Source organism: Mesoplodon mirus (genome assembly GCF_964341445.2).
Source record: "Mesoplodon mirus genome assembly, chromosome: 12".
Classification (NCBI taxonomy): Eukaryota; Metazoa; Chordata; class Mammalia; order Artiodactyla; family Ziphiidae; genus Mesoplodon; species Mesoplodon mirus.
In genome coordinates, this window is record NC_138988.1 from 92,428,660 (window position 1) to 92,451,543 (window position 22,884).

At 41.3% G+C, this 22,884-nt stretch overlaps 1 protein-coding gene across 4 annotated transcripts in view; it reads right to left on the reverse strand.

The window, feature by feature from the left end:
• The window catches only part of KDM1B (lysine demethylase 1B), a 57,338-nt gene that overhangs the window by 10,477 nt on the left and 23,977 nt on the right, over positions 1–22,884 (reverse strand). For all 4 annotated transcript variants that reach the window (XM_082639063.1, XM_082639062.1, XM_082639065.1 and 1 more), the window contains 8 exons: positions 21,783–21,967; positions 18,585–18,761; positions 18,137–18,211; positions 14,717–14,854; positions 13,348–13,519; positions 10,135–10,262; positions 8,988–9,119; positions 8,519–8,593 (listed from right to left, as the gene is read on the reverse strand). In XM_082639063.1, the coding sequence (XP_082495189.1) occupies positions 8,519–8,593; positions 8,988–9,119; positions 10,135–10,262; positions 13,348–13,519; positions 14,717–14,854; positions 18,137–18,211; positions 18,585–18,761; positions 21,783–21,967 (1,082 nt within the window). The remainder of the gene's footprint in view (positions 1–8,518; positions 8,594–8,987; positions 9,120–10,134; positions 10,263–13,347; positions 13,520–14,716; positions 14,855–18,136; positions 18,212–18,584; positions 18,762–21,782; positions 21,968–22,884) is intronic.

Below are 22,884 nucleotides of genomic sequence, written 5' to 3' on the forward strand. Positions count from 1 at the left end.
AAACTAAAACTCTTACAATATACATCAGTATGCTTCATAAATGGTAAAGCACATCACAAACATTAGGGATGATTATAATCATGTAAAGCCACACACCTTTTCTTTTAAAGGAGGAAACAATTTATTGCAGGTTTTCAACTAGTTTACAGAATCATTTAGAGCCTCCAAGAACAACTCACAAAACCAGACCATCAAAGAGCGTTGCTGTCTCTCCATACAATCAAGAAATTTCTGGTGAACCATCTGCTGAACAATCATCGACAGGAAGACACTAGAACTCACCAAAAAGGATACCCCATACCCAAAGACAGAGGAGAAGCTGCAGTGAGACGGTAAGAGGGGTGCAATCACAATAAAATCAAATCCCATAACTGCTGGGTGGGTGACTCATAAACTGGAGAGCACTTATACCACAGAAGTCCACCCACTGGAGTGAAGGTTCTAAGCCCCACGTCAGGCTTCCCAATCTGGGGGTCCAGAACCGGGAGGAGGAATTCCTAGAGAATCAGACTTTGAAGGCTAGCGGGATTTGACTGCAGGATTCCAACAGGACTGGGGGAAACAGAGACTCCACTCTTGGAGGGCACACACAAAGTAGTGTGCGCAGTGGGACCCAGGGGAAGGAGCAGTGACCCCATAGGAGACTGAACCAGACCTACCTGCTAGTGTTGGAGGGTCTCCTGCAGAGGCGGGGGGTGGCTGTGGCTCACTGTGAGGACAAGGACACTGGCAGTGGAAGTTCTGGGAAGTACTCCTTGGCATGAGTCCTCCCAGAGTCCACCATTAGCCCCACCAAAGAGCCGGATAGGCTCCAGTGCTGGGTTGCCTCAGGCCAAACAATTAACAGGGAGGGAACCCAGCCCCACCCATCAGCAGACAAGCAGATTAAAGTTTTACTGAGCTCTGCCCACCAGAGCAACACCCAGCTCTACCCACCACCAGTCCCTCCCATCAGGAAAGTTGCACAAGCCTCTTAGATAGCCTCATCCACCAGAGGGCGGACAGCAGAAGCAAGAAGAACTACAATCCTACAGCCTGTGGAACAAAAACCACATTCACAGACAGATAGACAAGATGAAAAGGCAGAGGGCTATGTACCAGATGAAGGAACAAGATAAAACCCCAGAGAAACAACTAAATGAAGTGGAGATAGGCAACCTTCCAGAAAAAGAATTCAGAATAATGATAGTGAAGATGATCCAGGACCTCAGAAAAAGAATGGAGGCAAAGATCGAAAAGATGCAAGAAATGTTTAGCAAAGACCTAGAAGAATTAAAAAACAAACACCTAGAAGAATTAAAGAACAAACAAACAGAGATAACTGAATACAATAACTGAAATGAAAACTACACTAGAAGGAATCAATAGCAGAATAACTGAGGCAGAAGAACGGATAAGTGACCTGGAAGACAGAATGGTGGAATTCACTGCTGCAGAACAGAATAAAGAAAAAGAATGAAAAGAAATGAAGACAGCCTAACAGACCTCTGGGACAACATTAAACGCAACAACATTCACATTATAGGGGTGCCAGAAGGAGAACAGAGAGAGAAAGGACCCGAGAAAATATTTGAAGAGATTATAGTCAAAAATTTCCCTAACATGGGAAAGGAAATAGCCACCCAAGTCCAGGAAGTACAGAGAGTCCCAGGCAGGGTAAACCCAAGGAGAAACATGCCGAGACACATAGTAATCAAACTGACAAAAATTAAAGACACAGAAAAATTACTGAAAGCAGCAAGGGAAAAACAACAAATAACATACAAGGGAACTCCCATAAGGTTAACAGCTGATTTCTCAGCAGAAACTCTACAAGCCAGAAGGGAGTGGCATGATATATGTAAAGTGATGAAAGAGAAGAACGTAAAACCAAGATTACTCTACCAGGCAAGGATCTCCTTCAGATTCGATGGAGAAATCAAAAGCTTTACAGACGAGCAAAAGCTAAGAGAATTCAGCACCACCAAACCAGCCCTACAACAAATGCTAAAGGAACTTCTCTAAGTGGGGAACACAAGAGAAGAAAAGGACCTACAAAAACAAACCTGAAACAATTAAGAAAATGGTCATAGGAATATACATATAGATAATTACCTTAAATGTGAAAGGATTAAATGCTCCAACCAAAAGACACAGGTTTGCTGAATGGATACAAAAACAAAAACCATATATATATGCTGTCTACAAGAGACCCACTTCAGACCTAGGGACACATACAGACTGAAAGTGAGAGGATGGAAAAAGAATTCCATGCAAATGGAAATCAAAAGAAAGCTGGAGTAGCAATTCTCATATCAGACAAAATAGACTTTAAAATAAAGACTATTACAAGAGACAAAGAAGGACACTACATAATGATCAAGGGATCTATCCAAGAAGAAAATATAACACCTGTAAATATTTATGCACCCACCATAGGAGCACCTCAATATGTAAGGCAACCACTAACAGCTATAAAAGAGGAAATCGACAGTAACACAATAATAGTGGGGGACTTTAACACCTCACTTACACCAATGGACAGATCATCCAGACAGAAAATTAATAAGGAAACACAAGCTTTAAATGACACAATAGACCAGATAGATTTAATTGATATTTATAGGACATTCCACCCCAAAACAGCAGATTACACTTTCTTCTCAAGTGCACATGGAACATTCTCCAGGATAGATCATATCCTGGGTCACAAATCAAGCCTCAGTAAATTTCAGAAAATTGAAATCATATCAAGCAACTTTTCCGACCACAACACTATGAGATTAGAAGTCAATTACAGGGAGAAAAATGTAAAAAACACAAACACATGGAGGTTAAACAATACGTTACTAAATAACCAAGACATCACTGAAGAAATCAAAGAGGAAATCAAAAAATACCGAGAGACAAATGACAACAAAAACACGATGATCCAAAACCTATGGGATGCAGCAAAAGCAGTTCTAAGAGGGAAGTTTATAGCAATACAATCCTAACTCAAGAAACAAGAAACATCTCAAATAAACAACCTAACCTTACACCTAAAGGAACTAGAGAAAGAACAAACAAAACCCAAAGTTAGTAGAAGGAAAGAAATCATAAAGATAAGACAGAAATAAATGAAATAGAAACGAAGAAAACAATAGCAAAGATCAATAAAACTAAAAGCTGGTTTTTTGAGAAGATAAGCAAAATTGATAAACCTTTAGCCAGACTCATCAAGAAAAAGAGGGAGAGGACTCAAATCAATAAAATTAGAAATGAAAAAGGAGACATTACAACGGACACTGCAGAAATACAAAGCATCCTAAGAGACTACTACAAGCAACTCTATGCCAATAAAATGGATACCCCGGAAGATATGGACAAATTCTTAGGAAGGTATAACCTTCTAAGACTGCACCAGAAAGAAACAGAAAATATGAACAGACCAATCACAAGCACTGAAACTGAAACTGTGATTAAAAATCTTCAAACAAACAAAAGTCCAAGACCAGATGGCTTCAAAGGTGAATTCTATCAAACATTTTGAGAAGAGCTAACACTGATCCTTCTCAAACTCTTTCCAAAAAATTGCAGAGGAAGGAACACTCCCACAATATCACCAATGAATATACACTGAAAAATCCTCAACAAAACACTAGCAAACAGAATCCAACAACACATTAAAAGGATCATACACCATGATCAAGTGGGATTTATCCCAAGGATGCAAGGATTCTTCAGTATATGCAAATCAATCAATGTGATACACCATATTAACAAACTGAAGAATAAAAACCATATGATCATCTCCATAGATGCAGAAAAAGCTTCTGACAAAATTCAACATCCATTTATGAAAAAAACTCTCCAGAAAGTGGGCACACAGGGAACCTACCTCAACATAATAAAGGCCATATATGACAAACCCACAGCAAACATCATTCTCAATGGTGAAAAACTGAAAGCATTTCCTCTAAGATCAGGAACAAGACAAGGATGTCCACTCTCACCACTACTATTCAACATAGTTTTGGAAGTCCTAGCCATGGCAATCAGAGTATAAAAAGAAGTAAAAGGAATACAAATTGGACAAGAAGAAGTAAAACTGTCACTGTTTGCAGATGACATGATACTATACACAGAGAATCCTAAAGATGCTACCAGAAAACTACTAGAGCTAATCAATGAATTTGGTAAAGTTGCAGGATACAAAATTAATGCACAGAAATCTCTTGCATTCTTATACACTAACAATGAAAAATCAGAAAGAGAAATTAAGGATAGAATACCATTCACCATTTCAACAAAAAGAATAAAATACCTAGGAATAAACCTACCTAAGGAGGTACAAGACCTGTATGCAGAAAACTATAAGACACTGATGAAAGAAATCAAAGATGACACAGATGGAGAGATATATCATGTTCTTGGATTGGAAGAATCAATATTGTGAAAATGACTATACTACTCAAAGCGATCTACAGATTCAATGCAATCCCTATCAAATTACCAGTGGCATTTTTTACAGAGCTAGAACAAAAAATCTTAAAATTTGTAGGAGACACAAAAGACCCCGAATAGCCAAAGCAGTCTTGAGGGAAAAAAACACAGCTGGAGGAATCAGACTCCTTGACTTCAGAGTATATTACAAAGCTACAGTAATTAAGACAATATGGTACTGGCACAAAAACAGAAATATAGAGTAGAATGGAACAGAATAGAAAGCCCAGAGATAAACCCACACAACTATGGTCAACTAATCTATGACAAAGGAAGCAAGGATATACAGTGGAGAAAAGACAGTCTCTTCAATAAGTGGTGCTGAGCAAACTGGACACCTACCTGTAAAAGAATGAAATTAGAACACTCCCTAACACCATACACAAAAATAAACTCAAAATGGATTAAAGACCTAAATGTAAGACCGGACACTATAAAACTCTCAGAGGACGGGCTTCCCTGGTTGCACAGTGGTTGAGAGTCCGCCTGCCGATGCAGGGGACACGGGTTCGTGCCCCGGTCTGGGAGGATCCCACATGCTGCGGAGCAGCTGGGCCCGTGAGCCATGGCCGCTGGGCCTGCGCGTCCGGAGCCTGTGCTCCGCAACGGGAGAGGCCACAACAGTGAGAGGCCCGCGTACCGCCAAAAAAAAAAAAACTCTCAGAGGAAAACATAGGAAGAACACTCTTTGACATAAATCACAGCAAGATCTTTTTTGATACATCTCCTGGAGTAATGGAAATAAAAACAAAAATAAACAAATGGGACCTAATGAAACTTAAAAGCTTTTGCACAGCAAAGAAAACTATAAACAAGAAGACAAGACAACCCTCAAAATGGGAGAAAATATTTGCAAATGAATTAATGGACAAAGGATTAATCTCCAAAATATATAAACAGCTCATGCAGCTCAATGTTTAAAAAAAACAGACAACCCAATCCACAAATGGGCAGGAGACCTAAATAGACATTTCCCCAAAGAACACATACAGATGGCCAAGAAGCACATGAAAAGCTGCTCAACATCACTAATTAGAGAAATGCAAATCAAAACTACAGTGAGGTATCACCTCACACCAGTTAGTATGGGCATCATCAGAAAATCTACAAACAACAAATGCTGGAGAGGGTGTGGAGAAAAGGGAACCCTCTTGTACTGTTGGTGGGAATGTAAATTGATACAGCCACTATGGAGAACAGTATGGAGGTTCCTTAAAAAACTAAAAGTAGAATTACCATATGACCCAGCAATCCCACTACTGGGCATATACCCTGAGAAAACCATAATTCAAAAAGAGTCATGTACCACAATGTTCATTGCAGCACCCTTTACAATAGCCAGGACATGGAAGCAACCTAAGTGTCCATCGACAGATGAATGGATAAAGAAGATGTGGCACATATATACAATGGAATATTACTCAGCCATAAAAAGGAACGAAACTGGATCATTTGTAGAGACGTGGATGGACCTAGAGACTGTCCTACAGAGTGAAGTAAGTCAGAAAGAGAAAAACAAATATCGTATATTAATGCATGTATGTGGAATCTAGAAAAATGGTACAGATGAACCGGTTTGCAGGGCAGAAATAGAGACACAGATGTAGAGAACAAACGTATGGACACCAAGGGGGGAAAGCGGGTGGTGAGGGGGTGGTGGTGGGATGAATTGGGAGATTGGGATTGACATGTATACACTGATGTGTATAAAATAGATAACTAAGAAGAAAAAAAAGAAATAAAAAGAAATTTCTGGCTCCAGAACCGTGTTACCACTGTCACAATCAGGAGCCATTACTACGGCTACCAGCTCCAGAAACATGCCACTTACCGAACAAGCTGTACCAGCAAAAGGGATACCTCATGCCCTGGCTCTTGACTCCCAGGTAGTAAATGAGTGGATCCTGGGACTGCTAATGTTTCAGCTGTGGAAGAACCCAACACCTAGACCATTTTGCTTGGCAGCAAAGGCAGCAGAAGTGAAGCAAAAGCCATACCACACCTCCCAAGTCTCATGCGAGTACGTCTGACTGGCTGGACCCAATTCATATTTAGACCCTCAGCTGCAAGGGAGCCTGGGAAGTGTGTGTGTGTGTATGTGTGTACTTTCCATCATCTGTAGTACAGGATAACACAGTTGGATGAGAAAGGATCTGAACACCAAGGAACATATCGACTGCTACCCTCATCAAAGATGTAGTCTATTGAAACCCCAACTCCAGGATCACAGGAAGTTCAGAGCTCTTCCTGTGATTTTGTCACTATTTTCTGCCATGTGAAAATTTTATAAAATATAAAACATGTTCTCTCTCCTCAATGTGATTATAGATAATAGCCACCATGCAACAAAAAAAAAAAAAAAGAAAAAAGGAACAATTACCCTCTTGGGTATATAAGACTATAAGTAAATAAGATCTAGATGTTTTCTTAATGACAAAAAAAAGCTTTCAGAAACACACAAACTCAGGTAAACAAATAGGCAAAAGATATAAACATACCCTGGTAAGGAACTAATGCTAGGTCTCAGTGGAAGCAGCCTAGGCTGAATTACAGTTTGTTAAGTGTTTATCAGTGTATGCTGTTGGATTGGAGATCTTTCGCTTATAAGCTGGGGAAGCTTGCAATTGAAACTTTGTGATTTGTGCTAACTACTAAAAATAAACATATTTGCTTTCCTCATTTCAGAGCAGGCTTTGAATCACAGCCTGAAACTATGTTCTAATTATTCTAAAGAGCCGGAATACAAAGAAAGAAAGCAAATATGCCTGGTCAGGGTCAGGCAGAGGGTGAACCAGCAGGGTAAGCACACCTAGCATGTTGTCCTGGATGCGAAGAGGCAAAGCCACAAAATACCAGAGGTTGAGCCATCAGCCGACTTCCAGTTTTATAAGGTGATATTAAAAAAATTTTTTATCACCAGGAAGAATATTAGATAGTAGCCTGATTCTCACCTGGGGACTCACAGATAAGAACACTGTTGCCCAGTGGTTCTTAACTCTGGTCACATGTTGGAATCACTTGGGAAGCTTTAAAAACATGACCAGACCAATTCAGCAAGAATCTCTGCAGGGTGGGGATTGGCAACCTTTCTTTTTAAGCACCTCCCAGGTGATTCTAAGGTGCAGCCAGGATTGAGAACTACTGCTACTCCAAAGTCTATATGACCAATACTCACTATCCAGCTAGTAAATGGCAGGAATAATATGAGGAACCATCCCCCTGGGCTCAGACACTCTACCTCGTCTTTCCCATCTGACATGCAATCCTTCATTTCTCTATGAATAGCAAGGACTGTGAAATATTTTTTTCGCTAGCTGCAAAGCATTAAAACACAGCTAGTTTAGGAACTAGTGATGGTTCATCAATTACACTTTTTGGTAATCACTTCAGACACAACTAAATTTAAATAAATCTATGGGGTTTATTAATCCCCCTCCACCCCCAACACTTTATTTTCCAACACTACAGAAATCTCAGTGTGATTTCATATATTACATTACATCACCTTTCACTGTCCGCCTACTAAAGCTGTTGACAAAAAATTCAAATGATATAAAAGTACTTCTGCCACTTTCAAGATAAAAATGCAGAGTGTTCTTGATCTGATTTAAAAAAAGTTTCCATGGTACAAAAACAAAAAACACTACCAACTTGGAAACCACTGAATTACACAAAGTAAAACAGGTTTTTAAAATGCAGGACTTCTCAGAGCCTTTAATGTGCTCTTATTTAACCCTAAACTTAGACTGTAGTATATACTACTTTACAAACTAATTTGGCCAAAGTTTTCTTCTCTTGTCAACTCTCAGAACTAATGTACCATAGAACCCACTCTGAGAAACACTATTCAGAATTCCATCTGCCACGAATCTATATAGTGTTTGAATAATTAAATCTGATTTGCATATCCACACACAACAAGTAGAGACACAGAGCTCTCCAGAGATTGAACAAGGCTCTGGGCAGATTGCCAAAGGCAAACTGCTTGGTGGAAAAGACTGGTCTCCCTTACTCCCAGGCCCCTGGCAGCACCTAGTGGAATCACAGCGCTTACCTTTTGTGCTGTACACGCTGTCCCATCTGTAGTGGTAACTTGCACTTCATCTCCAGAATAATCAATACTCTGTACCTGCTCAAGAAAAGCAGTTATGAAAAACATAATGAGGGATGGAACCATATGATCCAGGATCCTTTCCAATTCTCTTATTATGGGAGTTTACATTTCCAAGGCTATGGGGAATCATTTCCTGGCATTCAGAGAACTAAACAACAGTTATTGCTACTTCAGGGAACTCTCACTCAGCCCCTTATTAATGAAAATGCATCTCTGCCACTACTGTTTCCAAACAGCAATAGCTACCTCATCGACAAGGATAACGTGACTGATCATAGTATCAAAAGTATTTGCAGACACTGGCTGAACATCAAAGCAGGCACCTGTCTCCTGTGTAATCCACATGCCCCAAACTTCACATTCTCCAAACACCACCAAACCAGAGCCTCCCACCACTGTGGATACTCACTGGAGATCTGAGCCGAATGTCCAGTCCCTCTGCCAGTTTTTCCAAGATGACGGAGTACCCAGGAGTGAGGAGGGTGTGGTCACCGGCAAACTGGGCAAAGAATTCATTGTGGTCCCAGGAGCGAGCAGACACCTGGGAAACATCAGGAGAGGTTGGGAAACAAGAGGTGGTGTAAAGCCTGGAGTCTGCACCTGAGGGACAAAAACAGGAGCCCCAGGGTGGGAAAGGCCACCTCAGGCCAGAGGGCAGAGGGCAAAACAGAAAGGTGGGGGGGGGGCGTGAATAGATAAACCCAGGTGGATACCGCTGCCAGGGAAAGGAGATCTCTCAATAAAGCACAGGAAAGCTTATTTTAGAACAAAAGGTAGACATGATTTGGGCATGGGTACCACACCCTGATAAAAATGAAAGGTGTATTATACATCAACAGCCCTGGATAAGGAGAATTCCATGAGAGGAGAATTGCATTCAATCAACTCCGTATATAAATATGCCACCTAGATGTCTTCAACATGGAAATTCCCCAGACGCTGAAATGCAGCATGATTTTGGAAAAGTGTGATTCCAATTGCAAAGAATCACCAAATGGAAACATGAATTGCTGTCCCTGCCCGCCCCACCAAAGAGGATTATTAAGTGAGGGGTCATCCACAGAACCGCCATTCAATGTACAGCATATCCAAGTATCGAGATCACAGTTGGTGACATGAATTAGGCAAGTTTAAATTTATTTTAGCAAGATGAACAGATCCTAATTGCAAAGATGCTCTATCCTGGTTTCTTAGGAGCAGTGTTTTCAGCCCACAGTTGCACAGAAATGGCTCGAGGGCCCCCAAGGAGGGCAAGGGGAAGGCAAGGAGGGCGGTGGACACTGGCTCTTGCCCCCTCCCTGGCTCAGCCCAGCAGCCCTCCTGTATTCAGGTTTACGGACTGGGTGTCTTCACAGGCATGATTTGAAGACAGGTTTCTCTTGCTTTAAAAAAATTTTTTTTCAAAACCACTGTGGGTTTCATATACTCTAAAGTCCTGGTGTTCGATCTTTTAAGTAGCAGACCCATTGTTCCCCGTTTATCCAGACCATCCCAGGCTAAATATCTCAATATATAAAACACACACATACACAGAAACAAGCGTCTTCAAAGCCCACCTGATGGAGGTTGCTGCCACAGGCATATTCCAGGTTACTGAGATGGAACTGAAGGACTTCCTCCTCCAGCTCACTGAACTGGATTCCAGACTCGTTAATAAAAGCTTTGTAGATCTCCTCTATCTTTTCTGCCGTGGGAATGGAGCAAAGCAGAAAAAAACCTTTAACATTATTCTCGAATTCCTTATCTTTTGCGTTCCACCTCCTTCAACCTGCAAGACCCCAAACTTCTGAAGACCTTTCCCAGGTAAACTCAGGGGGAAAGAGTATCTGTCTTGATAAGGTTGGTTTCTCTCAGGAAGTAAAAGCTTATCTTAATGGGGAACAAAACTATGCAGGTTCTATGTCTTCAACCATGTTTCATTTCTACTTTGTTGAGAAACTATTTCTTCTTTTGCTCAAGATAAAGGAAAAGTAACCCTTGCACATATGAAGACAGAGAGAGGATTCCCATTCCCTTTCTGGTCCTACTGCCATCACCTTAAAGTCAAGTGTTTTTTTTTGTTTTTTTGTTTTTTTTATGGTACGTGGGCCTCTCACTGTCGTGGCCTCTCCCATTGTGGAGCACAGGCTCTGGACGCGCAGGCTCAGCAGCCATGGCTCACGGGCCCAGCCGCTCCGCGGTATGTGGGATCTTCCCGGACCGGGGCACGAACCCGTGTCCCCTGCACCGGCAGGCGGACTCTCAACCACTGCGCCACCAGGGAGGCCCTAAAGTCAAGTTCTTATAACAGCTCACCTCAACTAAGAGACCTATCATAGACTGACTACTGGCTATCTTCTCTCCCAAACATTCTAAATATTCCATCATGGACTTTCACCTTGCCAACCCTCTGGCTCAACACCTTTAATTACTGGTTCTCCATTGCCTATGTAATAAATTCCAAAAACCACAGCCAGACAGTGTTAGCACATTTTTAGCCTTTCCAAAGACAGCAAACACCACCGGTCCACTCACAGGCTCCGCTGCACTGCTTCTCAATCTTTTCCTGGTAAATGCCAACCCTGAAGAGTCTGCTACTATCACGCCCCTCCCTGGAATGCCCTCCCCACCCTGGTCCCATCCATCCTTTACAGACCAGCATCACCTGGTCACTACCAGCCTCAGGAATTGCTCCTTGGTTATCAACCCCCAGCACTTATCTATCCCATTCGCCTGGAACTTTCAACTACATATGCACCGCCCCGTGACATCGTTCCAATGATTGTCTTAGATTCCTTTTTTTGGGGGGTGGGGGAAGGCTTGTGCCTGACAAATTATAAGAATCTTAGCACAGGTTACTTCTTTATAACCTTCCCAGTGATGACAACCACCCAACAGATACACTGCATTCTCAAAGCTTCTATAAAGTATTGTGCACATGCTTGACTAGAAATAGAACTGGGTATCAGTTAACTTTTCTGACAACTCAAGGTTCTCATTAAAATGTTCCATTCTTATGCTAGACTGTAGTATGGGGATGTCTGTGGCACCTCTGTGCTAGGCTTTTGCCCCTAGACCACTGGGCTTTTTTCCACTTTTAATACCTTTTTGTAGCAATCCCATTCCTGCCTCCTGCTAGGTAGTTTCTATTTTCCTTTAGGTTTTGTAGACGTCTGGGAAGAACCAAGACTGCTAGAACAGTATAAACAGACTGAGAGAAGCCTTAGTGTGATTTCTACGTAAACAACATTTAAAAGCTTTAGTATATTTGCTTTGTGAAATTCACTCTAGCTTCTTAGTATTTATATTTTTGTCTTTTCAGCTAAATGCTAATAAGGTGAGAGCTCAGACAGCTGAGATACCGCTAGGCAGGCTCTGACTGTAACCTCATGTAGAGATGTGCACACTATTATTAAAGCTTTTCCAAAAATATACTAATAAGATGCAACAACTACTTACACAGTAAGTGTTGCTGATCTTCCCTTAATAACTTGTTTTAAGTAAAGCCAAGACAAAGCAATATTATTAACTTTTGTATTTGGTGGCTCTGAAAGAATCGTAAAGAAAAACCCCACCCAGCGACTATCACACATGTGCAAAAACACTAATCAGATGCTGAGAACATCCTGCAAGTCCGCCTAGTCACTGTCTTCATTTCCAGAAAATTCAACAACTCACCACTTGGTCTGGACACCACATTTGGTTAAATGTTCCCTGTCAACCCCAGTAAGTTTCTAAAAATGTTCTGTTATGGTTTGTCAGTCAACACTTACTAAGGGCGATTAGAATGTGGGTTGGTCTCAGAGGCGAAGAATTGAGGTCACGGGGTGGTGGGGGAGGGGGGTTGGCGGCGTGGGGCAGGCGGGGAGAGAGGATAAAAAGAGGAGACAAGACAGTCCCTGCTCTTGAGAAATGTACCCCAAACAGAGACAGAGCGTATTCCAGGACGGAGACTTGAGACCCCTCACACAGAAACACATAGCTGAAGCAAATTAATACCCTGCCAATTGAATTCAAATGCTCATACTGTAAGAAACTCCGACATGTTTCCAAGAATTACAAGTGAATACATTCAGGTCATGAAATCGTAGGTTAAATAAATATCAATTTAAGAAGCAATATAGTAAGATCTCAGCGGGCGCCCGCAGGGAAATGAGCTGTTACAAGTCAGGTTTTCTAAAGGGTTGTGGTGAATACTGTCCATTTAGTACCAAAGCCTAAAAACTTTGAATTCAAGTTCTTAAATCATAATACAGAGTCTTGCATTCTTAAACAAAATATACTGGAAAAAAATCTTAACCTACTGTCCAAAAAAGAAAAAGAAAAGAAATCCTTTCACACAGGAACTCTTATCTAGAAGAGTCATTATGTGGTGGCTTGTTATTCACATAGAGCTTACCACATGCTTCCTTAAAAGTAAGCTCTTCTGGGTCATCATGTGGTGGCTTGTTATTCACATAGAGCTTACCACATGCTTCATTAAAAGGAAGCTCTTCTGGGAAGTTGAAAATTAAACATTTAAATAATTTTTTTAAACACTGGCTATTGTGTAAAGACTTATGTGTGCGTGTGTGCATGCGCACACACACACACACACACACAAACATGCATCTAAAGGTCCCTGAGGCAGTTCTGCTCCCCTCTGTGGAACAGTCAGTTCAAAAGGAACGCTCCTAAGGACTATTCTTATTGCATCCATCCAGGCTTGTGGATGAATGATGCTACCGCTAATCAAGCTTAGGTTAGAATGAGACTCAGATGGAACAATCAGAACACCATTCTCCCCATACCTCCTAAAGGGACATCTTGGAGCTGAGTCTTATCCTTCCTCCACTCAGAGACCACATCCAAGAGAGCATTAAAATGAAAATCCATGCGCTTGTCAATAGTGGGGTCAGTTATTCTTCCACCTTCCTGAATTAAGTCACATCTTTCTCCAAATTTATGCATGCTGATGCCAAGCTTCAAAATAATAAGAATAAGAAGGTGAAAAGTTTTCCCTGAAAAAAACAGGTACAGGTTCTAAGCTGAAATCAGACAGAGCTCTCATGGAGAAAAGGGTCTAGGACCTCTCAAAAACAAATGCTGATTGGGGAATGGCAGCAAAGTAAGGCAGTGAAAAACCAGCATGGAATCTGAGAACGTAAGGGTGCCAGCAACAGCTTCTATGCCATGCCCTCCACAGCTTTCCAGCCAATATTTATCAATGTTTCAGACGCTATAGCTGTGCACCGCCTCTCTCTGCTCTGACATCCTATTTCCTCTATGGAATCTCATGTGAAAGAGCACACAAACACACAAACACTCACAGAAGTTGAAATTGAATTGACTGTCAATAAATAGTTCAGAAAAATCCTTGGGCCTACCATAGGTCTTCAAAGACACTAGGTAGGTTTGCCTGATGAAAGATTTGATTCTCAGATAAACAATGAATACTTTTTTTTTTTTTTAGTATAAGTATGTCCCAAATATTGCATGCAAAATACCCAGTGTAGGGCTTCCCTGGTGGCGCAGTGGTTGAGAGTCTGCCTGCCAATGCAGGGGACGTGGGTTCGAGCCCTGGTCTGGGAGGATCCCACATGCCGCGGAGAAACTGGCCCCGTGAGCCACAATTACTGAGCCTGCGCGTCTGGAGCCTGTGCTCCGCAATAAGAGAGGCCGCGATAGTGAGAGGCCCGTGTACCGTGATGAGTGGCCCCCGCTTGCCACAACTAGAGAAAGCCCTCACACAGAAACGAAGAGCCAACACAGCCATAAATAAATAAATAAATAAATAAATTAAAAAAAAATACCCAGTGTAATATTTGGGATATACTTATACTAAAAAAATTATTGTTATTTATCTGAAAGTCAAATTAAGTGGGCATTCTGTAATTTTATTTGCTTAACCTGGCAACCCTAACCAAGTGGCCTGTGAATAATGCACAAATACAGTTAAAGACCTTGGGGCAGGGGGGAATATTTTAAGTCCTCTAGTTCCACCTTCGCAGAAAGGAAGAACTATACTTGTTCTTATTTACTTTTCAGAGGGCATGAGGGGGCAAGAAATCATTTTGGGGTTGTTACATATTATTTAGAAGCATGTTAATACTGCACACAAGCAAACTGAGACAACTTTTTCTTTTCTTTATCTACAATACAAATCTTAAAGACACCCACTTGTTCACACATTAGTGCTACTGGGTTGTTAATACAGCCGTTGACAATCTGGGCTCCTCGTCCCACTGTGACGCCTGTGAAAGACTTATCATCCCACACTCGGCCTCCAATTCTGTCTTTGGCCTCCAGGACAGTCACCTAAAAAGACAATCAGGGAAGCTGAATAGGACGCAGTATAAATGTACAGTGACATTGTTAAATGAGTTTCATATCTGGTTAATGTATTATTATATTATTAGAGAAACAACTTTAAAAAGAGGGCAGTGTGCATATGATCCAGGAATCCCATTCCTGGGCATATATCCAGACAAAACTATAATTCAAAAAGATACATGCACCTCTATATTCACAGCAGCACTATTCACAACAGCCAAGACATGAAAACAACCTAAATGTCGAACGACAAATGGATAAAGATGTGGTACATATATACAATGGAATACTACTTAGCCATAAAAAAGAATGAAATAATGCCATTTGCAGCAACATGGATGGACCTAGAGATGATCATACTAAGTGAAGTAAGTCAGAAAGAAAGACAACTACTATATGATATCACTTATCTGTGGAATCTAAAATATGACACAAATGAACTTATTTACAAAACTGAAACAGACTCACAGACACAGAGAACAGATTTGTGGTTGCCAAGCGGGAGGGATGGATTGGGAGTTTGGGATTAGCAGATGCAAACTATTATATATAGAATGGATAAACAACAAGGTCCTACTGTAGAGCACAGGGAACTATATTCAATATCCTGTGATAAACCATAATGGAAAAGAATATGGAAAAGAATGTATACATACCTATATGTATAACTGAATCACTTTACTGTACAGCAGAAATTAACACACTGTAAATCAACACTACTTCAATAAAATAAATTTTTTTAAAAAGGAGGGCAGTGTGAATAGGAGCCGAAGTAGATGTTAAAAACAAACAACCCGGGGCCTCCCTGGTGGCGCAGTGGTTGAGAGTCCGCCTGCCGATGCAGGGGATGCGGGTTCGTGCCCCGGTCTGGGAGGATCCCATATGCCGCGGAGCGGCTGGGCCCGTGAGCCATGGCCGCTGGGCCTGCGCGTCCGGAGCCTGTGCTCCGCAACGGGGGAGGCCACAACAGTGAGAGGCCCGCGTACCACATAAAGGAAAAAAAAAAAACAAAAAACAAACAACCCAGGCTCTAGCAAGGAGTAAGTGAGTGGTCTTCTGGAGAAGCCCCTCAAACTGTTTCCTCTCAAATCCCAAAATGATAAGACTGGATGAACTAGCATGTGAAATGCATCCTGAAAGCTTTTATTAAATAGTATTCCGTTAAAAAAATTTAAAAAGTATTCTTTTTAAAAATTAAAAGGCACTCTTAAAAACTAAGTTAAAGAGGTGGTTTTGTCCTATGAAATATCTATGTCTGTAGCAAAATTCCTTTAGCATTGTAAACAGGCCTTAACTTCCCTATGACTATTATTAAAAAAAAAAAAAATGTCATTATATCTAAGTATGGCCTTACAGGCTTGGCCAAAGCAGGTTGGTCCCATACCCAGACCGTTTTATCTCCTCCAAATTTCTGATGCTGGTGGTGGTGGGAGCTGCTCTTAGGTGGACAGCCCTGTGGCTCAAAGAGCTTCACTGCCCTTGGCTGTAGTAACTGAAAATGTGAATCCTCTTCAGGGCAAAACCAGTCCTTTCATTTCTGGATCCCTAAAAGCACTCCTTCAAATTGCTCCAGGAGGTTCCCCGAGCTAACCATCTCTTAGGTTAGGAGGAGTCTACTTCCTAACCACGAGGGAGAGGGGTGGCCTCCCCAGGGTCTCCTTAGAGAAAGGGGAGAATAACAGAAGTCCCCTGAATATTCTTCTTCCTTGGACCTATATTTCTCATTTTCTCCAACTAGAAAGGCTACAGCTTGTGATTCTCCCCTCCCCACCTTCTTTCTCTGACTTCAGATGAACTCAGAACCATCCGTTTCTAGTTTCTTTTTAGTCTATAAGAGGAAGCTGAACATTAAAGACAGCACCCTTCCTAGACTTTGGCTAGGACTAACCTTCCTTGTAACATAATCTGTGGGTTTCCCAAGTGAAAAACGAACAAGAAACCTTGGCCCTAATATCTAATGCTGAAATACATAAATGACCAATTAAAACACCTCATAGCTTAATACCACTTAGACAATATTTTGAAATGCAAACACACTTCTTATACATTCAACTCAGATTCTTCTGTTTTGTCAGCAATATATATATAATCCAAGACGTAGGTCTTGCATTCCACCAAAAGGAAAACATCTTAGGCAGAGCCACTGAAAACTTTCTCATCGCCGAAACTCCTCCAGCAGAGAAAAATGTTGTGAAAAAGAAGTTGTTTCTTTCAGCCAGAGAGAATACAGCGAAAGACGAATTCAATTCTACCAAATTGATTTTCACGTTTGGTTTAACAGAAGACCAAAGTCCTTGCAAAACAAGTTTTTAAAAAAGGAGAAATAAGTCAGACATAGGAAGTCCCAGAAATCTGGAAGATTTGAATGAATCTAACAGAAATTAGATACTGAATTGCACAATTTCTGTTTTTTTGTAATCGTCTCTATTTTGGCTAATTTTAATTAGATACTGAATTGCACAATTTTTGTTTTTTTGTAATTGTCTCTATTTTGGCTAATTTTGAACAACTAGAATAAGGCAACATACTAGATAAAAAGAAATAATATCCTTCTCCTTGGAGAAGAAGGCTACCTCAAAAATATACAGTACTTTAAAAGTCACATAATTCTGTCTTAACCCTGGATTAACTAATTCAATCCTGCTTCCAAAAGCAAAGATTTTTGTTTTCCAGAGTAAGGTTCAAAGTGTGATTTGCATAAGAAAATGTAACTGGATAGTTCATTAACTTTTATGCAGGAAATGGTGAATATCCAAGCTGCTATTTGTTGTCTCAAACTATTGCAGAAACAAGGGCTTTTTCTTCACTGCTGTGTCAATAATGACATGTCAAGAGTTTCTGCTTTTTTTATTTTACTTTTTATTTTATTTTAGTTTTTGGCCACACCACATGGCATGCAGGATCTTAGTTCCCTGACCAGGGATCGAACCCGTGCCCCCTGCAGCGGGGGCGCGGAGTCTTAACCACTGGACCACCAGGGAAGTCCCAAGAATTTCTGCTTTAATATCATCTTAGAGTCTCTTGTGTCTTGCCCATCATAGTCTAAAATCCTGTCCAAAGCTGCTGGAGTTTCTATTTCCTCTACCTTTCTTTAATTAACCCAATTTCAAATTTTGTATCTTTTCTAGGATCTATTGTAAAGATATAAAGATATAATGTATTTAGCATTCTTTGCTAAAATCAGGAACTAGTTTCCAAGTCTTAGAACATTTGGACCAAAGGAGCAGTTAATCATCTGTTTCCGCCTCCATGTCCCCCAAATCTTACCTTAATTCCAAAGTTATGCAGTTGCCTAGCAGCTGCTAATCCTGCTGGACCAGCTCCAATAATGATGACTGATTTCTGTACCAAAAAAAAAAAAAAAAGAGAAAGGAAAAAGAAAAAAAATCCAATTAGAGCAATGAAAACAATGTAATAGAAGGTACTAACTGCCAAGCAACGTTCGTTCATCTGTATTTCCTTGATGTCCTGTCTGTACAAGTTATTTCCCTAAAGAATACATTAGTACTTGTCCTGAGTCAGCCCTTCCTCCTTTCTACCGCCTAGAGGAATAGTGACTGATATTCTCTTCCCTTGGAGAAATGCATATTCTACAAAAGTCTTGCCTCATAACTTTTATAGTGCTTACAGGAGTTTTACTTGTGTTATGAACATTAATGTACTAGCGTTTATCACGACCGATGGCGGTAGTATTGCTAGAGCTACGGTCACCTACGTTGTGGTAATCTTTAGGAAGAAGATGCTGGTCGGTGCCGACGGTGAGAACTCCTGTGTTGATGAGACCTTTCCTCGTCATAAAATAAAGTATCCTCTCCACTTCCTGAACACATCGGATGCGCACGAGACCCCGGACGATGATGTGAGGAATACATTTCTGAGGAGTAAGAGCTTCCTGTGTTTGGAAATAAAACCAAACTGTTAAAACCAACCAACCAACCAAAAACAACTCTTGGTTCCTCAGAAAGTGAAATGTAGAATTACCATATGACCCGGCAATTCCACTCCTATGTATTTACTGCAAAGAACTAAAAACATAGGTTCAAAAAAAATTCACAGCAGCACTATTCAAATTGCTGGAACAACCAAGTGTCCATCAGTGGATGAAAGGATAAAGGAAAGGTGGTCTCTCCATACATGGAATATTATTTGGTCATAAAAAGAAATGAGGGCTTCCCTGGTGGTGCAGTGGTTGACAGTCCGCCTGCCAATGCAGGGGACGTGGGTTCGTGCCCCGGTCCGGGAAGATCCCACATGCCGCGGAGCGGCTGGGCCCGTGAGCCATGGCCGCTGCGTGTCCGGAGCCTGTGCTCCGCAATGGGAGAGGCCACAACAGTGAGAGGCCCACGTACAGCAAAAAAAAAAAAAAAAAAAGAAATGAAGTGCTGATGCATGCTACAACAGGAATGAACCTTGAAAACATTATGCTGAGCAAAGAAGCTAGTTACAGAAGGCCACGTATGGTATGATTCCATTTGTATGAAATACCCAGAACAGGCAAATCTTATAGAGACAGAAAGTAGGCTAGTAGTTGTCAGAAGCTGGGGGAAGGGAGGAATGGGGAGTCTCTGCTTAATGGGTGTGGAGTTTCCCCTTGGGGTAATGAAAAAGTTCTAGAACTACACAGAAGTGATGGTTACACAATACTGTATACGTATTTAATGCCACTGAATTATCCATTTTACAATGGTTAAAAGGGTAAAACTGGTAAATTTTATGTTGTGTGTTTTACTACAATTTAAAGAAAAAAAAAAAAAACCTGTCCAGGTAATTGGAATTCATCATTTATCACTAAGATATATAGTAAGACCAAAGGAATGTCTGGCTGGCGAACGAAAAAAAGGAGAAAGGGACAAAAGCAGCACACAGCAATCTGCGTTTTATCACCTAAGTTTCCCCTCGCAGAGAATGACCCGAATGACTGACCCGGGGAGTGTGGAGGCAGACCATACCACAAATATATTCCTGACTCAATAAGCCACACAACAAAGGCCATTACAGAAAGCCAGGATGCTGTTTGCACTGGCAGCAGAAAGAGCTGGATACTCATCACTGGTAAGACGTGGGGGGAATGGACTTAGGAACTTGTAAAAAAAAAAAAAAAAAAAAAAAAGACACTGCCTTTCTCTTTTCACCCCAGCAGCTTTGGCAAGGCCTTGGTCTGTTTCAAAGATTCAAGAGTAATGTGGCCTCTGCCCAGTGTCACGAAGTTAGAACAGGCTTGGGCCGTGCGGGCGGTGGCGGAGGGGGGACAGGGCCCACCCCGGCCTTTCCTCTACTTGTCCCCAGGCCCCAGCTCCAACAGAACCTGAACACAGGAAGATGATTATATACTCAAAATGTGAAAGAAATAACATGTACAACATTGGCTTGGATTGCTGCAGAAGATTAAAACACGTGTTTGTATTCATGACGTTAAAAAAAAAATCACGATGAAAGATCCCGCCCTCTGCAAAGAAAGATCCTGCATGCCACAACTAAGACCTGACACAGCCATAAAAATAAAATAAATAAATAAAGATTTAAAAAATCATTTCAAAGTCTGACCCCTTTAAAGCTACCATATTTGAGTTTTCCCACTAGAGTATTAAATAGATACGATACTTGCTATCTTCTTATTACAAATTAAAATAGATCCACACTGATAAGTGGAGGATGTTTTTTTATAAGATTCTTCTCCTGTGTAAGTCAAATTTCAAAGTCAACTAAAAAGAAATGGGAAGAAAAATGAACCCAAGGCTGTTTCTGAAAAGTGCATCTTGACAACTTACTGACAGGAAATTCTGACCACAGTTTTGTTTAGTTCAGCAAATGTTTACTGAATACCTCCCTCAAGCCTACTGGAGAGGAAATGAATAATTCTACCTTGCCCAACCCACTCACCTGGGTGTAATTCATATAAACTGCATTTATAGCCATAACTTAATCAAGTCATCTCAGACTGGAGTCTAATTCAGTGAAATACCAGGGTGGAACTGGAATATCTTTCTTTAACCAAGATTTCTTTGGCAGTCTTGTAAAATGTTCTGCATTCAGCAGTCACTCAGATAATTGCAGAAGAAATCAATAAATTGGAAAAACACTACGGTCTGGAAAGCCTCTGCTTCAAAAAAAAAAACAAGGGCTTCCCTGGTGGCGCAGTGGTTGAGAGTCCGCCTGCCGTTGCAGGGGGACGCGGGTTCGTGCCCCGGTCTGGGAAGATCCCACATGCCGCGGAGCGGCTGGGCCCGTGAGCCATGGCCGCTGAGCCTGCGCGTCCGGAGCCTGTGCTCCGCAACGGGAGAGGCCACAACAGTGAGAGGCCCGTGTACTGCAAAAAACAAAAAACAAAAAACTCGTGGTCCCACCCTGCCCACCCTCTAATTTATCTTCATCCTTTTCAAGGTTGGCACTGTGTGAGGGCCCTAACATTTATGCAGTCCCAGCAAAAAGCGAATCGCTGGTCTCAGATGCTTGAGGATAACCAGGTGAGTCAGAATCCCGGCCCTCGAGGGGTTTATAATCCAATCTTTAATGTTTTATTCTTTTTTCTCCTGGTATTGTCATTGGAACTCCTTGAACCAAATTTTGCACACCATATAACTAGAGAGTGAGGAATTCTGATGACATATGGTCTAAAGCGGTGGTTCTCAGGAAGGGGAGACTTTGCCCCCATTTGGCAATATCTGGAGACATTTTTGGTTGTCACAACTGGGGGAAGGGGGTGCTATGGCATGTGGCGGGTAGAGGTCAGGGATGCTGCTTAAACATCCTACGATGCAGAGGACAGCCCCGACACAGAGAATATCCACCCAAATATCAAGAGTCCTGAGGTGGAGACACCCGGATCCAAAGTTTCTGTCCACAGACAAAGCAACTTCTCTCCTTAACAGAAGTCTGTGTCCATGTGCTGCTGGCTAACGCACGCTTCACTCACCTTGCAGTTAGTGTACCACAGGGCGAGGATGAGGTTCCTCAGAGCCAGGTACATGGTGGGGTCTCGGGAATACTCTGGGAACTCATAGAGCTCATCCAGCTCCATCACGTCTGGCCTCACGCACAAGGCTTTGCCGCACTCGTTGGGCTGGTAGAAAGGCTGGAAGTACCGGTTCATGCCTGGAACTGAGAGAAGACGCAGAATGGGCAAACCTCACAAGCTGTAAATTCTAAATCTGGCTAAATTGAAGAGCAAAAAGAAACCAGAAAGGAGAGCCTAGACAAGCTCCCCAGTCTGTCCTAAATAAATATTTCCACTTCCTCTGTCCAGTTAGACAAAATAGGCGTGAATTAAACATTTTTTTTCCCATTCTTTCTTCAAAAATTCAATTTCTGTGGCATGGAATTTTTTTTTTTTAATTTTTTGGCCACGCCACATGGCATGTGGGATCTACTTCCCCGACCAGGGATCAAACCTGTGTCCCCTGGATTGGAAGGATGGAGTCTTAACCACTGGACCACCAGGGAAGTCTGGAATTTTTTTTTAAATTTTTAATTGTGGTTAAAAAAAACATGTGCCATAAAATTTACCATCTTAATCATGTTTGAGTGTTACCGTTCAGTAGTGTTCAGTATATTCACATTGTTTTCCAACAGATCTCCAGAACATCTTCATCTTGCAAGACCAAAATTCCAAACCCAACTGAATGCCAAGTCTCCATGGATATAGATCTTAAAAGACACTTTCATTGGAATTTTTCTGATTATAAAATTAATAGGTTCATAGAAGTAAATAACAATCACTAACCACTGATAATCCTTGAGCAGTGTTAGCATTTAGGAGTATAGTCTAACCTTGGTTCTGTTTCTTTGAATAGAGAATATAAATATAACTGACGTTTTTTCTTACAAAGCCAGAAAAAAATGCAATAAAAAGGCTGTTTTTTCCTACCTGCTTTTCAAGAACAATGTCCCATGTCATTAAATATGACTTCAATGGACATATAATATTATCTTATTTATTATTTAACCACTGCCCTATTGCTGGGCACTTAAATTTCATCCAATTATTTCACTATTATAAACAATGCCACACAAATCTT